Below are 24263 nucleotides of genomic sequence, written 5' to 3'. Positions count from 1 at the left end.
ACAGACTGAAGTACATTATGTCCACTCTGATCGCAGGAAATGCATTTTAGTTGTTTTTACTGTGGTCAATTTTTTTTACTTTATTTACATGTGCAGACATTAAAAAGTGAGAGTTTGTAGCTTGATTCGCTGACTGAATTTATAGTGATTCACCAACAGTTGAATGACCTTCATTTGACAATCAATAACTAAGTATAACCTTTATGACAAAATCTACACGTAATACAATTAGAATGTAATATAATATATATGACTTTGAAACTGAAACAAATGAGTAATAAAAAAGTTAAGGTCCATAATCTACTAGAAAGCCCAACCAATTATAAACAAGATAAATAATCATCAGCTAATCCGCAGGGTCTCCTACCTTTTTACTCATGGTTGCAGGTGTGATAGGGGACTGCTCTCCTAAATCAATGGAGGTCCAGACCACTCGATCCTTCTTCTTGGTCCCCGAAATTTTGGCTGTCAGTTAGGGTCCAGTCCCAAACACGCACCCTGTTTCTCCCTCTCTCATACACACACACACACACAAGATGGTCAGAAACAGGAAAGATTTTCTGGAAAAGCCTTTTATACATGACAACTCCCCTTTTCATATGCACATGCGCACAAATACCTTTGGACACCTTGCACACGCACATATTGTGTTTAAAGACGCACTTGAGTACGACTGCCTGCGTAAAAAGGTACCTCAGGTAGCAACAATGTCACCCCTACACAGGTCACACACAACACACACACACACACATAAATACACTGGTATCATAAGCTGTGCTGGTATCTCTTATCTCCCCTCTGCACGTTTCTTTTCCTGATAAACTGATTGGAGTAAAGAGCAGAGGAACAGTGAAGGTTAAGACAGACCAATGTCATTCCTACTGTACCAGTCTACCTGACATTGAACTCCATCCATTTGCTGCACTACACAGCTACAGTCTACTGTTGGCCATCAAGTCATTCACGGTTGATAGCCTTAATATAGTAGGCATTAACTGAGAATCTCTGGCTTTACTAGTCCAGAGAAAATTAGCCATCATTTCCGCTGCAATATAACTATGATCTGACAGTCAAATGTACCCATAGAAAAGACAGGAGAACTCATAAAAGCATGCACCATCCTCAACCTGACAGCTGTGCCACCAGACCAGACTTTAAGTGACGCCCTGCAGCACCACAAAACCAACCACAAAGGAAGAAGACATCAGGGAGAAAACAGCCTGCATCTGGGGTTAATCAGCAGTCACAACTGACACCAATCCCAGCTAAGCCGTAGTATGAGTGTAGCATCAACACCAGAGGAGAGTCAATGGTGTCAGCATGTCCACTGTGGTTGTTTTTCCTCCTCCTCCTGTAGACTAAATGGTACAGTTACAGGCTGTCCACTTGTGTTCAGATTTTCTTACCAAACATAAAAACAGTGTTTTACCTATGTACTAAGTCAATTTTGAGAAGCAGAAACTGACTGAAGGACACAATGTATGTAACAAGCATCAACTGAGACACCGTTCGTAACGTCCAAAATCAACGAAGGAGAGTATCTCGCTGTTCATATTTTGATGTTTAGACCGACTAAAAAAAGCAGTATTATTTGACAAGATGGGATGACAACGGCTTGTCTTTTGAAAGTACTAAATGCCTTCCACCAAGCCTGAGAATGAAAAAGTATGTCATTTAAAAAGTGTGCCATGAGGCAATTAATTTCCCTTCATTTTCTGAAGTCCAGCAAGTCAACACTTAATTGCCTAGATCCAGTTTGTTTGAACCAGTCCAACAACATTCAGTCAAGTTGTAAGAGAGAATCATGAAGAACTAACGTTATGTTACTGACTGACAGCTGAAAAAACATTACACCAAAGATAATTTTGTTCACATACAAAAACTATGTGGTGTTCAAAAAATGAACTGCAGTATAAACTGCAGCGACAACGTCCAACTTCGTTCGACATTTGAAGTTGCACAGACAACAGTAAGTCGTGGCTAGTATTAACATAAGGAGCTAATGCTTAATTAACATGATGTTTAAATGACATTACAGTTGGTTAACAGCGCATTACGACTTGTTTAAGACTCGAAACTCAAGTTTAGGACTTCGGACTTGTAAGGGGACATTAGCGCAGGACTTGAGACTTACTTGTGACTTGCAAAACAATAACCAGGTTCCACCTCTGGTTATTACATCCATACTCTCACTAGATCAGTGGTTCCCAACTGGTGGGTCACAGTCCAAACGTGGGTCACGGGTCCATTATGAATGGACTGCAAGTGACTCGCAAAGATGTCAAGTTTGTTAAAAAACACACTTTGCTTTTAAGTACAGTGAATTACTGGAACAGAGCTTTTACTTTACAGCATCGTGTCCTGTTGTAGAGTGAGTGACTAATGGACAGCTACTTAACAGTGAGAGCAAACTAGCTCAACGCCATGGCCAAACACAAGCATGATGCTGAATACATTAAACTGCATGGACCTTGAACTAATGACTGGAATCTGGACCCGGTGGCTGGGCCATTTGGGAACCACTGCACTAGATGCTTGCTAGCATGCTAGCTAGTAACATTAGCATCATGTTGGTACAGCTGGAGATACTGCTGTCAGCAGAATCCAACGCATCTCCTTCCACAGGGCAAAACGATGGGCGGTCACACAACACTGCCTCCATATCGTCATAAAACGGCAACTTATAGAGCTTAAAACACAGAGTCCTGTATTGGTGGCGAAGACCTTGTCAGGTGCGTATCAGGATGCATTAGCATTTACGCTATAAAAGAACAAATGTATCAAATGGTCAAATGTATCCCAGACCACCTCAAGAAGTGGTCTGAGTGATGGGATCACAATGCGTCTTTGTGGTCATTTACACTGTCCACTTGTGATCAAATCACCAAATACGCATGTTAATACCAGAGATAAACAGGCTCTGTGTGTTTTCTTAATGGCCACTCACTCTGTATGTCCACCAAATTAAATTAATACACTCCTCTCTGCAGGTGTGTGGACCTCATCTGTCATTTTGTCTACAGACTGCAATTTAAACTGACAGAGGGTGGTACCACTAAATTCAGAGTTTTACCTATAGGGCTTTTGATACAGATTATGTTTTTTTAATGAAACAAAAATCTTATTTACGAATATTGACCTAAATGACTAGTCAAGAATATCAAGAAAACAAATGTTCAGTGACATTAGCCGAGGCAGTTGAGGGTCATTTTATCAGATAAGCGTTAGCAGCCTTCTCTACCATGCTCTCTAAATATCAAAACCTCTGACAAAGAACTACTATGCTTAGAAAGTAGAGGTCAAAATACGGCACACTATTGAAGATACAGATGTAGATGGTGGCTATCATAAAATAAAATTGATGAGTAATATTGCCTGAAAGAAATATCCCACCTGAAAACACACATCCAGCCTACTGATTTTAATACTAGACTAATTACTCCACAACATGGGGCCATAACTTCACATTACAAAAACACCATTTTGAATCCTTTATCCTATTATCCTGTATTGAGGAGAAGTAAGTAAAAGTGGGGATAAGGTCACCCTGTCCCTTAACTGTTCCTGTCCAGAACATGTTGCATGCTGGGTAAATAGGAGGCAGGTGAGATAAGTTGTGTTTGAGAGAGTCAATATTGCTCTGTACTGTTTACTCTAAAGTGACAGTGGCTGTGCAATCAAAGCTATCAGCCCGAATTTATCAGTTCTAATTACACCTTGCTGGGTGGACAGGTGAGGAGGGAGAGAATAGAGGAGCAATGGGCTAACAAAAGAATAAGAGACAGACAGAGGGGCCAACACACACATGTGGTATCTAACACAAAAACTCTCTGTCCTTTGCAGCTGATGGATGGTCTCACTCAAATGACAAAACAAACAAAAAGCTAGTCTGTTGCATTGTAAACTGGGAGCAACACAGCAAATATAAGCCCCAGGGCCATGTCTCTGTTACAGACTTGTGTTTCCCTGTTTCCCTCCTCCTCTGGGTCTCCTGTCTCCCCCTGTCAGTCTCTGTTTGGTGTGGGCACGGCTATCCACTGACACTCTCCCACTCCTCAGCAGAGGTGTATAAAGTACTTGAAAAAAATAACTAAGTAAAAGTATAAGTACCATAACTGAAAATGACTTTGGTAAAAGTTAAAGTCACCTATAAGAAAATTACTTGAGTAAAAGTCTTAAAGTAGCTCACATTAAATGTACTTAAGTAACAAAAGTATCTTGTGAAAAAATATACTCAAGTATCAAAAGTAAAAGTACAAGTACAAGTATTTTATAGTACGCATGAAAAGAAGCAAAACAACCAAAAATTATTCTCCCCTTGTTTTTTTTTTCACTTTTTCAGGTGAATGAAATGTGGTATAGAATACAACTCAAAAAATAAACAATGTCTTGCAAAATTTAACACAAGGACCACTTTTTCACTTTTTAACTATGTTGGGGGAATCCTCATGAACTGAGGCACACTACCACACACACAAACTTTCTGGTTCAAGTGGAGAAGTTGAACTTGCGGTTCACCCTCAGCAGAAGCTGATTTTCAAAAGTGTCCGCAGCTAGCCGTGCTCTTTTTGGGCTGAAGATGAGACCTGCTATGCTGAACAGCCTTTTGCAAGCTGCAGAAGCAGGCAGAGGTGTGTTGAGTTTGACAGACAACTTGAGAACCACAGGAAACGTCTTGAGAATCTTGATGTCATCTGTTGAGTAGGCCAGGTACGAATCAAGCTGCTTGGTGGCGCTTGGTGTTTTGTGGGAACTTTTCAGGATGTGGAAGAAGTCTCCCTCATCAGATGAGCCAGATCCAGCATCTGCTGAAATGGAAGGATCCTCCAACTGCTCCCTGATGTAGTCCAACCCTGAAACACAAGGAGGGTGACACTAGCATTAGTACAGTCACATTTTTATTGGACAAATTTAATTACATTTATGACATTTTCCATAATTCTAAAGGAATAAATAATATTACATTGACTAACAACACTATCAGAAACAAAATGCCAAAATTAGCACACAAAAAAAGAAATAAAATAGAAAAAAAGTTGAGACAAATTGTGAAAATAACAGATCTACAACCAAGGCAGTGTGAGCTTGCAGATTGCCTACTTTCACAAATTCAGGGAATAGATAAGGAGAGAATCACAAATTTAAAGTCTTGACTCTGACAATTAGACATCTTAGATATTGGCTCAACTTCTATTCGATGAGTAATAAAATAACATAAATGTAGTAAACGTACATTAAATTTGTAATTTAATGAATATTTTCTCCATGTTGTCTTACCAGTTTTCAGTGTAGCATCATCTTGGATCCAGGCCGTTTTGAATTTTGGGATGAGAATCGCTGCAGCAACCAATTCAGGGTCTCTTAACATTTCACCAAAACGGTTCTGGATGCCCACTTGAATGGCTTCAACCGACGGCTTGCAGTGCTTCAGTGCAATCTTTATTTTTTCCAGTTTGCTGCTCATCAGGGAAATAGTCGGAAGAAGCCATCCCATCTGGACTTCCACTTCTCCTTGGAGGATGTTAATGGACTGGGCGACAGGGCTCATGGTGGTGTAGTACTCTTTGAGGAAAGTGAGCTCAACTGGATGGAACCTGTTAGGGAGAAAACAAACCACTGTTTCACAATTATGCATGAATATTGTACCCAAAAATAAAAAAAATAGATAAATACATAATTCAAACTTACATTGGAACCTTCAGTTCTACACAGATCTCTCTCAAAGCTGGCTCTCCCTTCTCTCTCTCAGAATCTTGAGGAGCCTTTCCACAGCCATAAACATGGAGCTCCACCTGGTGGCGTTTGGTCGTAGCAGCTGGAGGGAGCAGGCATCTTCCACAGCTTCAGCTGCTTGGCAGGATCTTCCACACTTATTCCACAGCCCATAACACTTGCTGAATGTTGAGCGTTGCAGTTTTTTGTATCCATCGTTGGCTGTTGCTTTTTCAGCATCAACTGTAGACACTAAGTTGAGGAGATGACAAGCACATCGTTGATGTTTTGGAAGCTCAAACTCAAAGCCATCATTCTCATCTAGGACCGAAGTCACGTCAACAAATTCCACTCCCTCCTCCATCTTATTCCCTTCCTCATCCTCTTTCTCTTCCTCTTCTGCTTCATTATTGTTTTTGTCCACACTAAAAATTTGAAAAGCCTTCAGGAAGTTGGAGCCATTATCGGTTGTTGTCCTCACAACTTTGTTCCTGATGCCATATTCAGAATGGATGTCATTGAGTGCGGTGGCCAAAACATCAAAGGTGTGGGAACCTCTTAGCTGTCTGCAAGCTAGGGCTGCTGATCGTCTAGTTAGGTCTGTAGGGTTCACCCAATGGGCAGTCACACCAAGGAATCTCCTTCTCCTAACTGACCGGCAGTCTGTAGTGGTGGCGATGTGATCCACTTTACTCATCTCCTCAGTTAACACGTTTTTCATTGTCTTTGCTAAATCTTCAATCCTTGATCTCAGGGTGACCCGTGTGATGACTTTGGCAGTAGGAAGGAGATCTGTGAGAAGCTCTCTGAAGGCTTCATTTTCAACAGTTGACAATGGCTGGAGCCCGTTGACAACATACTGAACAACGGCCCTGTCAACTGCACTCTGAGATATGGATCGGGTATCCAGCAAGGTGGTCTGTTTGATGGTGGAGGTCCCAGCTTCCGAAGCCCTCTTTCTTTTCTGTGAAGTCAGCTGCTCATATTTTTTTTTTGAGATGGTGTGGATGTGCTCTCTACATGAAAAACACAAAAGTAAAAGAAATAACAATATTAGTTTAAATGATACTCAAGACATCATTCAACAGTTACCACAATGATAGGTCTGGATTGTTCTAACCACTTTCACCCTGGTGTCCCATTTGTGGGCATGTCCAACATTGATAAAAAAAAATGTTGGTCAACTGTCAACTATATTTTATCTTTCAAAAATACCAAATTGTTTAAAGCTAAAACATAATACAGCACACTGAGCTTGGACATCTAATTGCTGTACAGCAAATACAATTTAAAAAACAAAAACAAAGCCATTTTATTGAACGGCATGCTATTTTACTACAGCTCCTATGAACACACAACAACAAACAATAACCCAATGCTTAACTTCAAGTTACTGATCTTGTATGATTTGATTGTGTATTTTTCATAAAAAGGTGAAGCACTTGATATTAAAAATGTATCATGCAGGAGGAAAACTGCCTCGTTTGAGTAAGTTAAGATGCTAACCTTGTTTTATTGACACTGCTGCAGAACAATTTTCCGCAAGATATTATCTACAGGCAAGTTGCTTATGTTATTAGCACATAGCGTTAGCAACTTGCTTCTTACTAGCACGTAATGTTGGCTAACGAAAAGGCCAAAATGTTGGCTAAAACTATGTAAAACTATTAGCACATATTTATTAGTACTGGGCCGTTAACGACCGTCGGTAACACCGTTACCGGCCATCGGTAACGGCGTCGTTAACGCTCGTTAACGGCCCAGCACTAATATTTATACTCCTCCTGCCACATGACATGACATTGGCAGCGATTAACTTACTTAATTCACTTACCTCAATGTGTTTCTTAAGGTTGGATGGAGAGTTGTTAAACGCCTTTATCTCGTGGCACTTTGGAAGGCACAACATGCACTTCATTCAGTAGGTTTTGGGATTTACCCCCATCCCGAGGTAGCTGAACATTGTTGCCAGGTATGACCACGGGTGACCGTCGTCTTCTGCCGAAGCTGTACCGTCTTCTGTCTCCCCCTCGTTGTCGACATGTTCTGCGGCTGCCATGTTTACAGTGCTACAGATCTCTGCCGCCCCGCGCATCCCGCCCTTCATCTTAATCTTCGCGAGAGTACCGTATGTGATTCTTCTCGTCCTCTCGGACCCGCGCATTCCAGATATCTCTTTGATTATTTTAATTTGTAACGAGTAACGAGATGGCAAATGTCAAAGTAAAGAAGTAAAAGTATATTTTTTTAACTTTTAAATGTAGTAAAGTAAAAGTAAAAGTCTTGACTAAAAAAAAAACTCAAGTAAAGTACAAATCCTCAAAAAAACTACTTAAGTAGTGTAACGAAGTACATCTACTTCGTTACTATACACCTCTGCTCCTCAGCTACATGTTCACAGATATTTTTGTGAACAGATATTTTTCTTTATGTTTTGGCCTCTCACCTATGCAAACTGAGTTTTAGGTCACAGAAACTGAGGATTTTTAAGCAGGTATTCTAAGCCAGATCATGATCTTGTCCTAACCATAACCAATGGGTTTGTGCCAAAATCCTAATGTCACATTAACGACAGCGTTGTTGGAACCTAAAGAAAGAGAGAGTTCTATTTCACACAGGCTCCACCCTTTACTGGGTAAAGGGTAATATTCTCCTCCACAATCACAAGCACGGATTCACCCACTGAAATCTGCATACATAGCCAGCCAATCAAGTAATGCCTATCCGAACACTTACAGAGCCGACAATATATATGACTCTCCTCTACGTATGACACACCTACATGTTTATGTGCTCTTTGATGACCCAGGAAATATGGTGTGCAGGAAGTCTGTTGCTTGTCTTTCGACCCCTGCAAGGTTAGGCCATAGCTTCACCCAGTTTGGCTGCATACTATTCCCTGCTGCAGTGGCCTACACTGATTACTTTATCTGTCAGTGGTTTTAATCTTTTGGCTGATGGGTTTAGGTTATAAAGGAGTGGGCAGGCTACCTAGGAGCCCTGTTGCTCCTAAACTGCTCGTTGAAGAGTGGTGGATGCTGATGTTGTCGTACGTCTCCTTTATATACTGTGGGCTACACACATAATCAGGTAGGTCTGTCCTGATTGTCCAGCTACGATTATGCAAACTTCAGTGAGCGAAGGCGTGCTTGTGATTAAAGGAGAGTATTACCCAAAGAGTCCAGAAGAGGGTTCCATCTGCGCTAACAGAACCAGGGTTACAACACTGTGACCTTCATTTTAACATATCTGCTATTATAACATACAAATGTAACGTATCTGTGGTTTGCAAAAATGTAAAATGCTAACGTTTATTCTGGTGACTTGGTTGAATCTAGAGTGTTCAACTTCACCACAGGCAGGTGTGACACAGACCCAGCATGTCCTAAGAGTGCAAGCGGATGTGCAAAAACGTATTATGTATATCCTGTTGCAGAGCCAGGGGGCTCTTCACACCTCTGCAATGTAATGTCTTACTGCACATCCTCCACCTTGTTTTCCATTCAAGGCATAACTGAAAATCAATTGATACGTATTAAGAACAGATGATTACACTAGAACCATATATTCATATTTTCTAGTGTGGGAGATCACATGGAAAAAGCGCATCATTGTCTGTCAGCAGTGCATCAGACTTTACGTCTAGCAGTTGATAGACCCTTTATTGCCCTGCATGCTGGGAAATTGTTATTCCCTCCAGTTCACCTTGAAAATCTATTCTTGACCTTGAAACAGCAGCAGACTGAAAAATCTACACCTCTTCACATTGGCCTGAAAAAAATGAGCTCAAGAGATAATTCTTGATTTGTAAACAACAGTCGACACAGCAATCTCCACCTATTTGCTTGCAATAAAGTCAGAAGCTCCCGAAAAAGCAAGTAAGTGGAACTTTGGTGGAGATTCTTTTGGCTGACTGTTGTTTTCAAGATCAAAAATGAACTATCAAGCTCAAATTTTAAGACATCATATGATGGAGAATTTCATATGACAGATACACAAACTTCATCTGCTCATGAAGACTATGTGATAGAGTAGAAAGCTCCAGAAGTAGTAGGAGAGTAGGAGCAGAAGTATGGAGACTGTTTTGTTATTGTACAATTTTATAAAACAAAAGATGTGTAAAATGTCCTGTTCTGTTTCAAAACCAAAGAACCACATCCTGTTACTGTGTTTTCAGTTTCAATCCCATACTGTGATTTTTGAGAATACATTTACTGCATTTGATTAAAAAAATCTTGAATTCTTTGCAGAAGTTAAGAAATACCATCAGACTCCCTGCTGAGAATGTAAACCTGCACGTTACATTTGTTTACATTTTAAAAGCCTCAGTAGATTGGTATTTAAACCCAGCCTCTGAGGAAGTGGTGTGTCACTTGCCTGCGTGTACTTAAATTTTGCATGCACAGGAAATTAACTTGGTCTTTCAGGAGAGACATGTCAAAGATAATTTTGTCTGAGATGCATCACAGCTTCACAGTGATGAAATGGGGACTGACACAACAGATGTTTCTCTACATTATGGTCTCAGGTACAATTTATAAAGATATTTGATTTGCAGATGAAAAATGTGCGTGTATTTGTGATGGAGATCCTAAGCTGTTAAAGAATTCAAGGGAATTTACTCATTTTGCAGTTCAAAACAGTGTGTTTGATCATAAATGCTTTGCAGGCTCATTTGCAGACAATTTCAGTTTAGTTCTCAAATCTGACTGTTGTCTAAGTGATTGAGTGTCTTTCAGGTATCTTTTTTTTTAAAAATTGGTGTCTTTATTGTGGTCTTGACACAAGTGTGTTAATATGAACTCTCTAGTGTTGTTTTTTAGAAATATGGAACAAGAACAACAACAAGCTTTAGGTTAGATGAAGAAGACAGATTCGACTCTAACAACTTGTTTTAGTTCTGCATATGATGAATCCAAGGAGTGAGAAGCCCAAATGTAAGAACATCAGTGGATGTAAGAGACTCAAGGCAGTGTGTTAAAATTATTTCTGTTATAACTCTTTTTTGTTCAGATGTGATAACAGAAGTGTGGATATAACAAAAATCTATGGGCCAACATTAACCTTGGTTGAACCATTTTTACCAAACTAAATTCTTCTCCATCTCTGGACTTTTTTGTGATATCTTTTGACTTGTGGTGAAAGTCTACAAAGCGTGTGGGTAGCAAAATAAATTTGATCTAAAATTTATGTTTTGCACTTTGTGATTAAAGGGATTAAAGGCTATCTGAGCTGAAACTTCCCTCCATCCTATCAGCACCCAGATCTCCCTACTCATCTCCCAGCTCAAATCCACTGGGCTCCTGGGCTGTTGCTCAAACGACAGATTGTACTTCTGCATTGCTGTATGCCCACTACCATGGGCACAAAGAGTATGGAAGCAGAACGAGAGATGAGGGAGAGAGCTGCCCCCACCCCCTGAACACAGATCAAGCTCCGATTAAACAGTGTAACTAGTCAGTGCTGATCAAATATAAAACATGATTCTGTTACTGTATTGCCCACTTCTTGCATACAATTTCTTTGAAACATATTTTAGAGTATGCTGTTTGGCTGCAATTCGAGAATTTGTGAACAAGAAGGAGATGGCATACTGTTTCCTCTGTGTTGTAAAATCAAAGGCGGTAAAATTAGGCAGTGCTAATCAAATACGAACCAAGATTCTGTTACTGCATTGTCCATTTCTCACCTCAGCTGTCCACCATATTGTTTCTGGTTGAAAATTGACCAAGCTCACATTACATCAACCACCAGCAGGAGTGTTTACTGGTCTGATGCGGCACAGTGCATTCTGGTAGTTATGGGTTTTCTACCTCTTGAGAAAAAGCGAATGCCAAAACCTTTTTCCTCTGTTTTCTCTTGTCATATAGCACCTCACAAAATAATGTGCTCATTTCTACTGCACAGAGGGCCCAGTTTATGAAAAGAACATCTGTCCAGCAGTGAAATATTTCTTTATAAGTTTCAAGGCAGACAGTAAACAGGGGGGGGAGGAATCAATTTAAGAACATGGCGGTTATGTGGTTATGTGATGCCCGAGATAATTTAATTATTACCACTACATATGAAACTATGCATCAGGCCTTCACATTCTCTTTGTATCATTCTTTTATACTCAAAGGTTTTGTCTTCCTTGATAAAGCTTTACTAGTCCATACCCATTGGTAGCTTTGTCACCTTCTACCTATGCCAATCCTCAATGCCTATGCACAGTTTCACATAGATTGACCACGTCAGTGAGTAGAAAAACGTGGGACAGACAGAATGACTGACTGACAGAATGACACACTGACAGTTTCCATGATTATGTACAGCATACCATACCACGACTTAGTCATACCAAAAATTAGAAAAACAAACAACAACATTGGTCCACAGGGGGAGCCACAGCAATCGGTCGCATTTTTGCCATTTTGAAGCAATTTTCTGTTGTTATAGCGCCACCCAGTTGCCAATTAGAGTTAAATTTCTCCAGTCACCTTGAGGCGTCCTGTTCTACATATCTACCAAGTTTAGTAAAAATCCATATGGCGGTTAGGCCTAGATAAGAAATTAGCTCTCCAGCGCCCCCATTTTGTTTGATGGGGTCAATAATGGAGGGGTCCCCTCAGATTATGTGTGGTCATATGCCTACAAAGTTGCGTGGTGATTGGTGAAACCCTTGAGATGTTATACACCTTTATGTGATGAGCCACGCCCTCCGCAATATTCATTGCCTTATAGAAGCTCAGTTTTAGTAAGTTTTCCAACTTTTGCCAAGAGGGAACTTTAGATATTGGTCCCTAGATTATGTTCACTGAGTTTCATGCAGATCGCTCAAACTTCCTAGGAAGAGATTGATTTTAAGTGTTTTTCAAAAAATTCAAAATGGCAGAAAATCTATATAACTGGAAGTTATGGGTTCTTGAGACAAATTTGTTCCTCATGAGGAGAGGCATCTCTGTGCAAAGTTTCATGTCTCTACGACATACATGGCATGAGATATGCCCATTCAAAGTTTGCAATTACAATTGGTTGCTATAGCGCCCCCCTTTGGCCAATTGATGTAATATTTTGCTTCATTCACATCCTCCCATGACCCTCTACCACTGTGCCAAATTTCACATGGATTGACCAAGTCAGTGAGGAGGAAAAACATGGAACAGACACAGACACACCCACAGACAGAGTTTTCGTCATTATAAATTAAGATAACCTTTTTTTCTAAAATCTTATTATGCAGCAACTTTGGACGAACACTATTAAAAGTTAAACTTGTCATGTGTAAACTTTTACTTGACAAGTTGACAGGTTTTTGGTAAGTGTTTGGCTGTTGTACACCAACGTTTTGGAATTGGGAACCTCAGCAACTGAAAGCTAAAGCCAACATAGGAAGTACACATATCCTCCTTCTAGCCCAAAACAAGAAAACTATTATATCGAAGCTGGAAAAGTTCCCACTCACACCACTGAGGGATTTTTTTTTTTACTGTTAGTGTAATTTCACTTCTTCATTCTTTGAATGTTAATTAGTTGAGTCCAAAAGAGAGAATGTCTGGGGAGGTTTGGTCGTAGTTTTGGTCGCAGTTTCTTGCTCGACTTGAGCTGTGCATCTCTTCATCTACATTTGAATTTTTTGTTTTTGGGTCCAGTTTCTGAAAAGATGGCAGAACCCCAAACTTCAAGTTAAAAAACATTCCCTCAGTAATCTATGTATGTAAGTGATCCTATAGCTGTCAAATGATCAGAAATCCCAAACAGTTTTCTCAGTTAAGCTGAACATTAACTGGTCACATTCCCCATAAAAACTATAAATTCACATGTAGAAACATCGAGGTCCTTGCTTGCAGCTCGGCACGATAACATTATATTTGTAAGTTTCATATGTATCATATCAACGTTTCTACAGTGAAATATATGATATGTGAGCGGACTTTGTCATCAGAAGGTGGAGAGGAAGGCAGACGGCATGACACTTAAGCGAGACGCCTGTCAAGCTGCAGACCAACCAGTTGTTTTTTTAGCACCCCATAGTGCCACGAAAAGTTTTTTTTTTTTTTTTAATGAGACATTGCTGCATTTCCTGTTGGTATAGTGTCACAAAAAGCGGTTGGTTTTTTTACCAAGACAATAGGCTCATTTTAAATGCGCCTCACCTCGAAAGTGGACAAGATCAGGTGGCTGCAGCAGGGGGCAGTGACAAAAAGCTGCGGTGTAGTCAGACAGTTTCCCGCAGCCTTCAGTCTGTACAGGAAGTCACAGAAACACTCATCTGGTCAGATCTGATGTGGATTTATTAAAATGTACCAGACTGATATATCATTTAGTTTGCAATCTCCAACTGTTCTACTTATGACAGAGTGACCTACTAAAATGCCTTACAGGCAATCTGTAATTTACGTTCATGGTTCAACCTCCATTTAACATGAACTGTCATGAACATCAGCATCATATCAGTTTTCTGCTGCAGAGATCTACATATCTTTCCCCTCAACTACCCAGGCTTAATAAATTGTGTTGACTATTAGGTTAATGTTTTCAGAGGAAAGAAATACAAGACAACAGCTTTCATTGAAGATCAGTCAGATATAGTCAGGGCTTCACATCTGTACAGATGTTATTTCACATCCCACTTACCACAAGTCCTGTTGCTAAATACTTCAATAATTAAAATAGTCCAATGTTAACATACAATAGACTGTGTATAGTTTATGACTGCTGTGTTTCCTGCCATAATAGTGCCACAAAAAGTGGATGTTTTTCACAGAGACATTGCTGCATTTGCTGGGACAGTGCCCCCAAAACCACTGTTTAAAACATATTTTCCTAAACATGACCACGTTTTTTTGTGCTAAAACCTAACCACATGTTAACCATAGCATTGTCACGTCTCAACTTATCTGCTACAATATAGTGTGCAACTGTCACGTATCCATGGTTAGCAGAAACGTACAATGCAAACATTTTTTCTAGCGACTGAGTTGCAGTTACTTACATTCAGCCAGTTGCTGCCTTTAGCTATATTCACAATACTTACCAAACAATTCAAAAGAATAACACAGGTGGAGATGGAGCATTTCTGAGAAAGATACTGTGAAGGCTTCTTTGGGCAGGAAAGTAATATGGTTACCCAACATCCTGTCATTGTTTTATTTTTATACCTATGTTTCAGGTACCCTCTCTCAGGTCACAGTCCACCAGTCTTCTGTCCTTACCGCTGCTCTGGGTCGTGATGTTACACTGCCATGTCATCTAAGTCTTTCCAACAAAGTGAAAATGGTGACCCCAGCGGTTCTGTATTGGTACTTCACACAGGACGGCAATGACAATCGCAGACTGTGGCTCCCCAGTGATGAATATATGGGACGTGTCAACCTTCTGGAAACCAGTCCAAACACTTTAAACAAGTCCATACGCCTCAAGAATGTCCAGTGGGCTGACAGTGGGAAGTACCAGTGTAAAGTCTCTGTCACAACAGAGAAGGATGACCGTTTCAGGAGGACAGGAAATGACACTTTACTGATGGTTTATGGTAAATATAAGGTCTTAGATTTTCTGTGTCCAATATATTGCCATCCAAATATCCTCACATGGAGGGAAAAACATGAAGGCATTTTTCTAGTATTTACATCAAGTTTCTCATGTGCATTAACATTTCTTCATAGTAGTCATGGCTGTGCATGGCGGGGACTCTGAGTTTAGCGGTTAGGGAACAACTTAATGAAAATAGACAAAACCTGCAATACAAGTGTCTGTGAGACTGTTGTTACTGGTATTAACATAAGTATTAGGTGCTCCGATCACAAGAGAACATCGCTAAATGCCAGTGTAAATGACCACCAAGACGCATTGCGATCCAATCACTAAAATCACACGCAAAGGTGATCTGAGATACATTTGACCACATATCTTCTGCAAAGTAAATGCTAATGCATCCTGATGTGTCTCCAACAAAGACTACGTCATCAACGCAAGACGAGGTGGTTGTTTTGGTGACAGCATGTTAATGCTTTATAACATATCCATTTTATGGTGAGTTGGACAAAGTATCATTTTTTTGCCCTAAGGAAGTAGATGTGTTTGATTCTGCAGACAGCAATATCTCCAGCTGCACTGACACAACCGCTAATGTGACTAGCGAGCATGCTATTGAGCAGCTAGGGAGAGTGTGGACGTTATAACTGTGCACCGGACCCCTTTACCCTTTAGCCTTAGTGACGCAGGCAGTGACAAAATCTGAGCACAAGCAGTCAGCTGAAGACCCATGACAGACACAAGTGTGATTGGCGATGTGTCTCAGCTCTACACTTGTGTACAGATCAGCAAAATGCATTTTAATACCAGGTATAAACAGGCTCTGTGTGCCTCCACATGCTGTGTACATACCTGTGTATCTGCCTGCATCTCTTTCCAGAAACCATGATGTTTAACCTCACCAGTCACAATGACTCTCTGCTCTCGTGTGAAGTAAACGTGACCCGGGATGCCGGACTTCTTTTGTCCATTTCTCACAATGGCTGCAAACTCCAACCTGTTGACTCTGCTCCAGGAGATGCTGGTGCTGCTCTGCCCTTCACCACACTCTCTGAGACCGTTTCTCTGGGAAGCAAAGGAGAATATGAGTGTCAGCTGCAGCTGAACAAAGACCTGATAACAAAAAGCATCTTCCTGTACCATCCTCCTGGTAATAATCTCCCTCTTGATCTGATCTAGTTTTCATGCACACATTACATACCTGCTGATCTGTACTGAGCATTAACCACTACTGTTTTAAGACAGACAAACTTGAAAAAATGTGAACCTATTGTTGGTCAACAAGTATAGAGTAATTTTATTGTCAGCTGACTTCTGTCCCAGTAACTGTTTTCGATGCAATGGCAGTTTTGGCTTTTACCAGAGAAATTACTAAATGCAAAACACATCTCTTGAATACATGATAGGGGAGTATTCAAGCTAACACAAGGTCTCAAAGGCATACTTTTGCTGATTTTAAACTAGTATCATAACAATGTGGGAATGCGTAAACAGACTATGATAAACAAAACTAAGACAACACTCAGGGGCCGTATTCAGAAACATTCTGAGAATACTCTCAGAGAGCTCCTAACTTAGACTAAAATCTTTAAGGAAGGAGTCCTAGAATGAGTGATTTAGGAAAGTTCTCAGAGCAACTCTGAGCAAGGAAGGGACAGAAATGTTTACCTTAGTGGGGAGGTGTGGTTGACCCAATTGCTAGGTGTGACTTGTCAGAGACACCTGAAATGACCTGAACTAATTATGAGACTGTGAAAATGTTCTCACTGATTGTGTGATCACTCTTCTGATGGAAGGTTGAGGCAAACATGTTACAGTTTTTTATTGATTTTTTTCCCCACATATATATAAAAAAAGGGCGTGTACAAACATATGACACATGACATACAACTCAACAGAAAATTGGCGTGACACAGGATATTATTCAAAATAATATTAATATTATTATTCATAATGGGGTTAGTATGTCACTTTTTCAGTTGCCAACCTCCATAACACCGGAGGCGGGGACTCATAAAACAAGAAACAGAAGCAGTCATTTCCAACCCCAAGTCTTCCATCTGACCGTCACACTAGCCAAGCGTACAAACCCAACCCCACCCACTCACGCCCGCCCACCGTCCCATCACTTACCCTACCCCGCCACCCACCCCACAAAAAAAAGAAAAGAAAAGGAAAACAAAACAAAAAGAAAGAAAAAAAGAAAGAAAAAAGGGAAGGGAAAACAAACAACAAAAATAAATAAATAAAATAAAATAAATAATAAGAATAAATAAGTAATAATAAAAGAGGCGATTATATCTGCTCAGTTGGGAGTCTATGGAGGCTGTTTACATAAGACAAAAAGGGTTGCCATCTGGCAGTAAATTTTACAGCAGAGCCTCTGAGAGAGAACTTAATTTTCTCTAACTTGAGAAAAGACAACATATCCTCGAGCCAAGATGCTGCTGATGGGGGACCAGGTGATTTCCAGGACAGTAAAATCCTCCTTCGAGCAATGAGAGAGGAAAACGCTATGATATCTAAATGGTTGGTATATAAATTGGCAAAAAGTTCAGGAACTCCAAATATGGCGGTCAAAGGATCTAGTTGCAATTTAATTTTTAAGATGTCAGAAAGGATTTTAAAAAAGACACCCCAAAATGATTGCAATTTAGGACAAAAGAAAAACAAATAACTAAGGTTTGCAGGGGTATGGCTACATCTATCACATCTATTGTCTGCACTCTGATAAATTTCTGCTAGTTTAGCTTTAGAATAATGAAGCCTGTATAGCACCTTAAAATGTATGACACCCAGCCGTGCACACGAGGTGGTGGTGCTAATCCTTTCCATTGCCCCAGCCCAATATTCATCCGAGAGCTTGACCCCGATTTCCTCCTCCCAGGCCAGTTTTATTTTGAAGGCAGTTTTCTTATCAAAGGACATGATTGAAGAGTAGATCCGGGATGTAAGAGATTTCTGATCTATTGGAAGTTTAAGTAGTTCCTCCCATGGCGATAAGGCAGGAAGTGAGGGGAATGAAGAGAACTGAGAGGATAAATAGTGTCGAATCTGAAGGTAACGAAAGTAATGTGAGCGTGGCAGATCATATTTGGTTGATAGGGATGAAAACATAGAGAAAATATCGTCCTGGTAGAGATCACGAAAACATGTGATTCCTTTCCTTTTCCCACAGGGAGAAGGTGGAGTCTAAGGTAGAAGGGGGGAATAGATGATTGTTTGCAATGGACTTAACGTTGAGATGGAGGAAAACGTAAAGTGGCGCCAAAATTGATACCAGATCTTAAGGGAAGATAAAAGGTTGAGGCAAACAAGTCATCAATGCTGGAGTGTTGCATTTTTCCAGTTTTCCGAGTATCTTATTGTTGTGATCATTTTTGTTTCTGGTGTCATAGTGTTATTGGGTTGGGCGGAAAATGTGTATCCCTCGTGAGATCAACTACAAACATTACTCCTGCACAATATAATCTCTAATTTCCTCACTGTCATTCATTGGTTGGATAATAGTTCTCCAACCTCCTTGTGTTTCCACCATTTTCTCCTCTGTTTAAGAAAGTCTAAGGCCTCTCCAAAATCCTCCTCCCGACTCCTAATGGTTTTTCACCTAAGGAGCACTCTTAAGGGCTAAGAAGCTTTGTGAATAACTTTTTCTTATAATTTTGTCTGAGGAGCAACTCTTTGTACTAGAAAGCTTTGTGAATCACACTGTAAAACTGTGCAACCAAGATTCTGTTACTGTATTGCCTGTTTCTCTTCTTAAAATCAGGATTCCCACACATTTTCACGGTCAAAATTTCAAAAGTTTTCCATGACTTTTCCAAGACCCATTTTGCCAAACTTGCCTAGCATTTTTAAACAGGACAAATTCAAACTCTATTCAAACCTAACTTCTACTAGCTGACATAAAACGTGGGGAGAAAGTGAAGAAATGTGACACCTTGTCACACTGACACATATGAGAGCTACCATACTTTGAAAATCTACAGAAAATAGGCCTTACGTTGTTATGTTACATTACAGTCAAAGGATATTCCCGTAAAATTACAGCAACAATTTCAGTAGGCTACACACAAAAAATCCATGACTTTTTCTAAACTTTCAATATTTTTTTACTAATTCCATGACTTTTAAAGGCTGAACATATTTTAGTGCGCTGTTTGATTGTTAACCGAAAATCCGTGAACAAGATGCATAAGCCACTCTCTTTACTGTATTGTAAAAACGGAGGCTAAGAATACTTCAATTGTAAATTTAATTAGCAGTGCTGATAAAATATGAAGCAATATTCTGTTACTGCAGCGTATTTCTCGCCTGAAATGTTTTCAGAAACATATTTTAGCTTACCTTGACCTGTAATCGGTGACGTTCGTTACAAGCATAGGTCACAAGCCGTTGTCGGCCGCCATATTGTTTCCTGTTGAAATGTTCCATCATCTCCTTCTTCTTCTTTGGTGTTTTAGGGCAGTTGGCTTACTTCAACTTGCATTACTGCCTCCTCCTGGTTTAATCCCACATCTGCTATCCTAAATTTCTACAGTTCTCTGATAAGTCCTGTCATTTTCAGAAATCGAAATATCACTGTTCTCCCCTCCACTGTATCTCCACTCTCAGGCACTACCCTTTTATTTGTAGTCCTGACGTTATTATTCTTCTTCTTGGTCGTCGTCGTTGTTGTTGGCTTCTTCTTCTTTATGTTTTTTTATGGTGGTTGGCATCCACAATTTGCAATACTGCCACCTACTGGTTTAACCTTAAAGTCTCTACTTAATATATAAAATAATACTAATACTAATATTAATATTAACTATTTCCCGTTCTAATGTAAAATGTCTGTTTCCTGGTTGTTTGAGAGCCTAAAAGCTTCTCTCAAAACTGCTAGACATATTTTCCAGAAGCACACACAACATCCAGAAATCTCCTTGCCGTATCTGATTATCTCAGTTCTCTTGCCACAAAGGTCAAAAACCTCATCTTGTCTTTACACAAGCAATATTCCTCATGCTTCCTGGCCGACTTGTTCTCCTTAGCTTCCTGTCTTATATATCTTGTCTTAACTTCTTCCTCATGTTTGTTTCTTTTCTTCGTTCTGGCTCTGATTATTTCGGCCTTGACTATCTTTACAGTTAGTGGATAAGTATGTCGAGTACTTTGTTGTCAATTACCTAAATTATTTGCCTTCACCAGAGATAATACAGTGTCCTGAAGGCATATATATATGTATAAAGAGGGCGTGTTCAAGCTATATCAAAGCGCCAAGTGGCTTTCTTTGATACATGACTCTTTAGTCCTACTGCTGATGGTAAAATAACACAAATGTTTCCATTAACATCATGGTTAGAAACATTCTCTTCACCCTGTTATTGCAAATCTTCATCCTGTCTTAGCCTACCTATTCTTCAGGCTCCCACACAATCTTCAACATCATCTCCTGACATCTTTGCTGCAAGTGGTTCCCACATCATTCAAGTTGTCTCCTGTTTATCTGCCCACTTCTAGAGAAAAGCTAATCTCTTCTAGCTAGAAAAAGCTTTGTGCATATAAACATCAGTGAATATGATTTTATAGCTTCACTGGCCAATTCTTCATCCTGCAATATGTCAACATTCAAGTGAACTCTTGTGCGATCTTTTGTCCCTAGTGGCTAGAGATGGTGAAGGTGGTGAAAAAAATGTTTCACGAATGTGTCCATCAACTGTCCCCGGTGAGTTCATCCTAAACAGCATCAAGCGCTCTCTTTCTGCTGGAAAAATGTTTTTGTTTTGTTTGTTTTTGTTCTTAAATGGTCAACTCACACACATTACAAAGATACACTTGTAGACCTAGTAATGCAGATAGATAGTGTTTTCATTTTGGATGAACTTTCCCTTTGATTGTAATTTGCTATAACTTGAGAAATGATCATAAAAATCCAACTCTGTATCAATGTGTGATTTGATTTTAGGATTACACTTCATATCAGTGATTTTGTGTTTTTCAGAGCCAGGTGTGGTGGTGTTTCCAGAGCCGTGGCTCCTGTATATGGCTGTCCTCCTGGTGCCATTTACCACCCTGCTGGTACTCATAACTGTCCTGCTGATGTACAGATGCTGAGTTTTTCATCAAATGACTGAAACGGAGGCTCAGCAATGGAGATCCAGGCTGTCAGGCTGAGGCATTTTAGAGGTCCAGATTAAAGGGGATATATTGGCATAAATGGGATAAAATATAAGAAGTATATTTACTTTGGTGTATGATCACCTGAAAATAAAAATTGTTGTGTTTTTGTTAGCTTAAAACGAGCCATTTATATCTGCATAGGTAGCCTCCTCGTCTACGGTGATCACCATGTTGCACTTCCATGGTTCTACAGTAGCCCAGAACGGTCAAACCAAACAGTGGCTCTAGATAGGGCCATTTTTGCATTTTCGCGTCAGCCCCCCGCAGCTCCCACAAGCCAGACAGCACTGGAAAAACACAGATTTTTTTTAACGTAAAACTGCTTTACTCAGTGTTTTTTACCAGTTTAAATCATTGAGTCTGTTTGGTTTGGAGAGGAGGAGACCTCTGCAGATAATTCAGTGCTCTGGTAAAAACCTCTTGAATAATGAACACTGAAGGAATCCTAATTGGTTGAAGTTTCCGCTGGTTGCAGTCTGCAGTCCTCACCGCTAAATGCCACTAAATCTCCCTACACACTGTTCTGTTAAGTCACTAGACTAGACCAAGCAATGCTAACAAAACGTACACCAACTAGTAGTCCGCCATTGTTGTTACTGCTTCTGGCACACACACATTACGCAAAGAACAATGAATATGCCGAAGTCCATGTGGATATGAAGTAACCGGAGAATCTCGAAAAATCTGCACCTTAGAAGCTATTCTAGTGACCTAAAATTCTATTTGCATGTGGGGGAGAGGCCAAAGCCTAAAAACAAAATATCTCTTTACAAAGGCATTCATGACAATCAGCTTCTGTCAATTTAAGTCAAAAGGGGAACACTGAAAATGTCAGTGATGATAAAATAAGCAGACAAGCATCACGGTTACTGCTCTGTCACGTATTTACATGGCTGATTCCTAATTCAGGGGGCAGCCACGGCACCTTTAAAAGTCCCAAGACATCATAATAGTTCAACAAAACTGTCCCATTTCAGAAATGTGGCTTTTTTTCCCCACATTTAGAAACCACAATCAGCCCTGAGAATCCCCAAATCTATAATGCAGCAGTTAGTTGTTTCATGGTGCATTCTGGGATTTCTCTGGGTTAGAATTCCTTCAGTGTTTATTGTTCAGGAGGTTTTTACCAGGAGCCAAATTATCCACAGAGGTCTCTTTCTCATCCACAACAAACGGACAGGTGATTTAAATCAGTAAAATCACAGAATAAAGCAGTTCACATTACAAATCGGTGCCTCTCCGAGACTGCTCATTGCGGAGGTGCTGCTAACCACAGTGGCTGACGCGAAAATGCAAAAACACAAATGGCCCTATCTAGAGCCAGTGTTTGGTTTGTCCGTTCTGGGCTACTGTAGAAACATGGAGGTGCCACATGGTGATCTCAGCAGATGAGGATCTGCTCCCTATATCGATATTAACAGCTCATTCTAAGGTAATACAGTACAGTTCTCATTTTTAGGTGATTTTACTCTAGAGAAAACATATTTATTATATTAAATTTCTGCCGATATATCACCCTAAATCCAACACAATGAACCTTTAACACAAGGTGGAGGTTAAGGTCCAACATGGCACCCCAGGTCAGATGATCTGTGAGCTATCACTGCATCCATCACTGTCGTGCTTTCAGTCGTCATGTCCTTCTAAAGTTGAGGAATATCACATGACGATGTCCTTTTCAACAGGTGTTGTCTATGTGGACTGTTACAAATAACAACCAAACTGTCTCAGCCCCTGAGCTGAAACAGGATGCAGCAAGTGATGATATGTCGGGGTCAAATTAAACTGAAGGCATTAAAACAAGATTCATAATTGACTTTGATTTTAAAGTGAAGGTTCCTTCAACCAGAGCAAAACCAAAAACACACACGTCTCTGTAACCTACTGTAAATACATTTAAAGAAGAAGAACCATGTCTTATTCCTGATATCTAGTGGAATAATTCACATCCTTGGCCCCCTGCATGAGTTATGTGTCTGCTAATTTGCAAACTGTATTTCACCGTGAATAATATTACATAGAAAGGTGACAGACTATCAAGGGACTTATGACATTACATGACTGTGTTATTACTATCCATTCTTCCCTGCTGCTTTTTGGCAGAATATCTCATGTTGATACTGGTCATGTGCTTGTGATCTCTCAGGATCAGTTCACTTTAAATCAGAAAAACAAAGCAAACCCCCACCCACAGGTTACTTCTTCACCAGAAATGTAAACATTTGGTTCTCTTTTCTCTGACAATAGTTTTTGTTCCTTATTTTGAAATGATAAAAAGCTATTTTTTTTAATACTTTATCGCCCTCTAATGGTCACTGAGGGCAGCTGCACAAAGGGGGAAACCACTGACAGAGACCATTTTTAACTTTAATTACTAAAAAAAATCTTACTGTCATGTTGCATTGATTTACTTTGGCTTAACTTTAAACCTAAACTATGAGCAATCAAATGCAAAATCTGTGGCTGAAACTGAGAGACAAAACTCAACTCACTGTCGTCTATCAATGCATCAAACCTGCCTTTTTTGTACAAGAATCACTGAAAATAGGTTAAATTTGATGATAATAAAACAAGTTTATCCTCAATGTGTCTCACTGCATGAGTGGATATTTATCCTCACTAGTGTTGTTGCTGTGATTGAAGTTAATCCAGATATTAAAAAAAAAAAATCTAAAGGGATGTTAGTGGAATTAGGGACAGGACGGTCACACATACATACACACACACACACACACACACACACACACAGGAATGATGCATTTGTCAGGATGAGGACAGGCACGCAACCAGCACAGTAATCCTCACTGCTGGCATAATGAAATGGCCAAAACGACAGATCAGCACACACACATACACACACTCAGTGGACTGATTTTCCT

General features: G+C 40.0%; 2 protein-coding genes across 4 annotated transcripts in view; one reads left to right on the top strand and one right to left on the bottom strand.

Moving 5' to 3' along the window:
• Positions 1-16211, bottom strand: part of LOC117265754 (potassium-transporting ATPase alpha chain 1) — a 37816-nt gene extending 21605 nt beyond the window's left edge. The window contains exons 1-2 of one of the 2 annotated variants that reach the window (XM_078171513.1): positions 16078-16211; positions 368-510 (exon numbers count right to left, since the gene is read on the bottom strand). In XM_078171513.1, coding sequence (XP_078027639.1) covers positions 368-379 — 12 coding nt within the window. In that variant the 5' untranslated portion in view covers positions 380-510; positions 16078-16211. Of the gene's footprint in view, positions 1-367; positions 1929-16077 lie in introns of those variants that run through there. The other variant, XM_033640435.2, reaches the window with a different exon arrangement.
• LOC117265755 (uncharacterized) lies at positions 10110-24061 on the top strand. Of its 2 annotated transcripts, XM_078171514.1 has the most exons (5): positions 10110-10240; positions 14864-15223; positions 16106-16375; positions 20867-20929; positions 21206-24057. In XM_078171514.1, the coding sequence occupies exons 1-5, from the start codon at positions 10111-10113 to the stop codon at positions 21316-21318; spliced, it is 936 nt and encodes a 311-aa protein (XP_078027640.1). In that variant the 5' UTR covers position 10110; the 3' UTR covers positions 21319-24057. The 2 variants fall into 2 exon arrangements, with proteins under 2 accessions (XP_078027640.1, XP_033496328.2); XM_033640437.2 differs by lacking the exon at positions 20867-20929 and having other exon boundaries at positions 21206-24061.
• The last annotated feature ends 202 nt before the right edge of the window (positions 24062-24263 follow it).

This window comes from Epinephelus lanceolatus, chromosome 10, assembly GCF_041903045.1.
Source record: "Epinephelus lanceolatus isolate andai-2023 chromosome 10, ASM4190304v1, whole genome shotgun sequence".
Taxonomy (NCBI): Eukaryota; Metazoa; Chordata; class Actinopteri; order Perciformes; family Serranidae; genus Epinephelus; species Epinephelus lanceolatus.
This window is presented reverse-complemented; position numbering and strand designations above follow the sequence as displayed.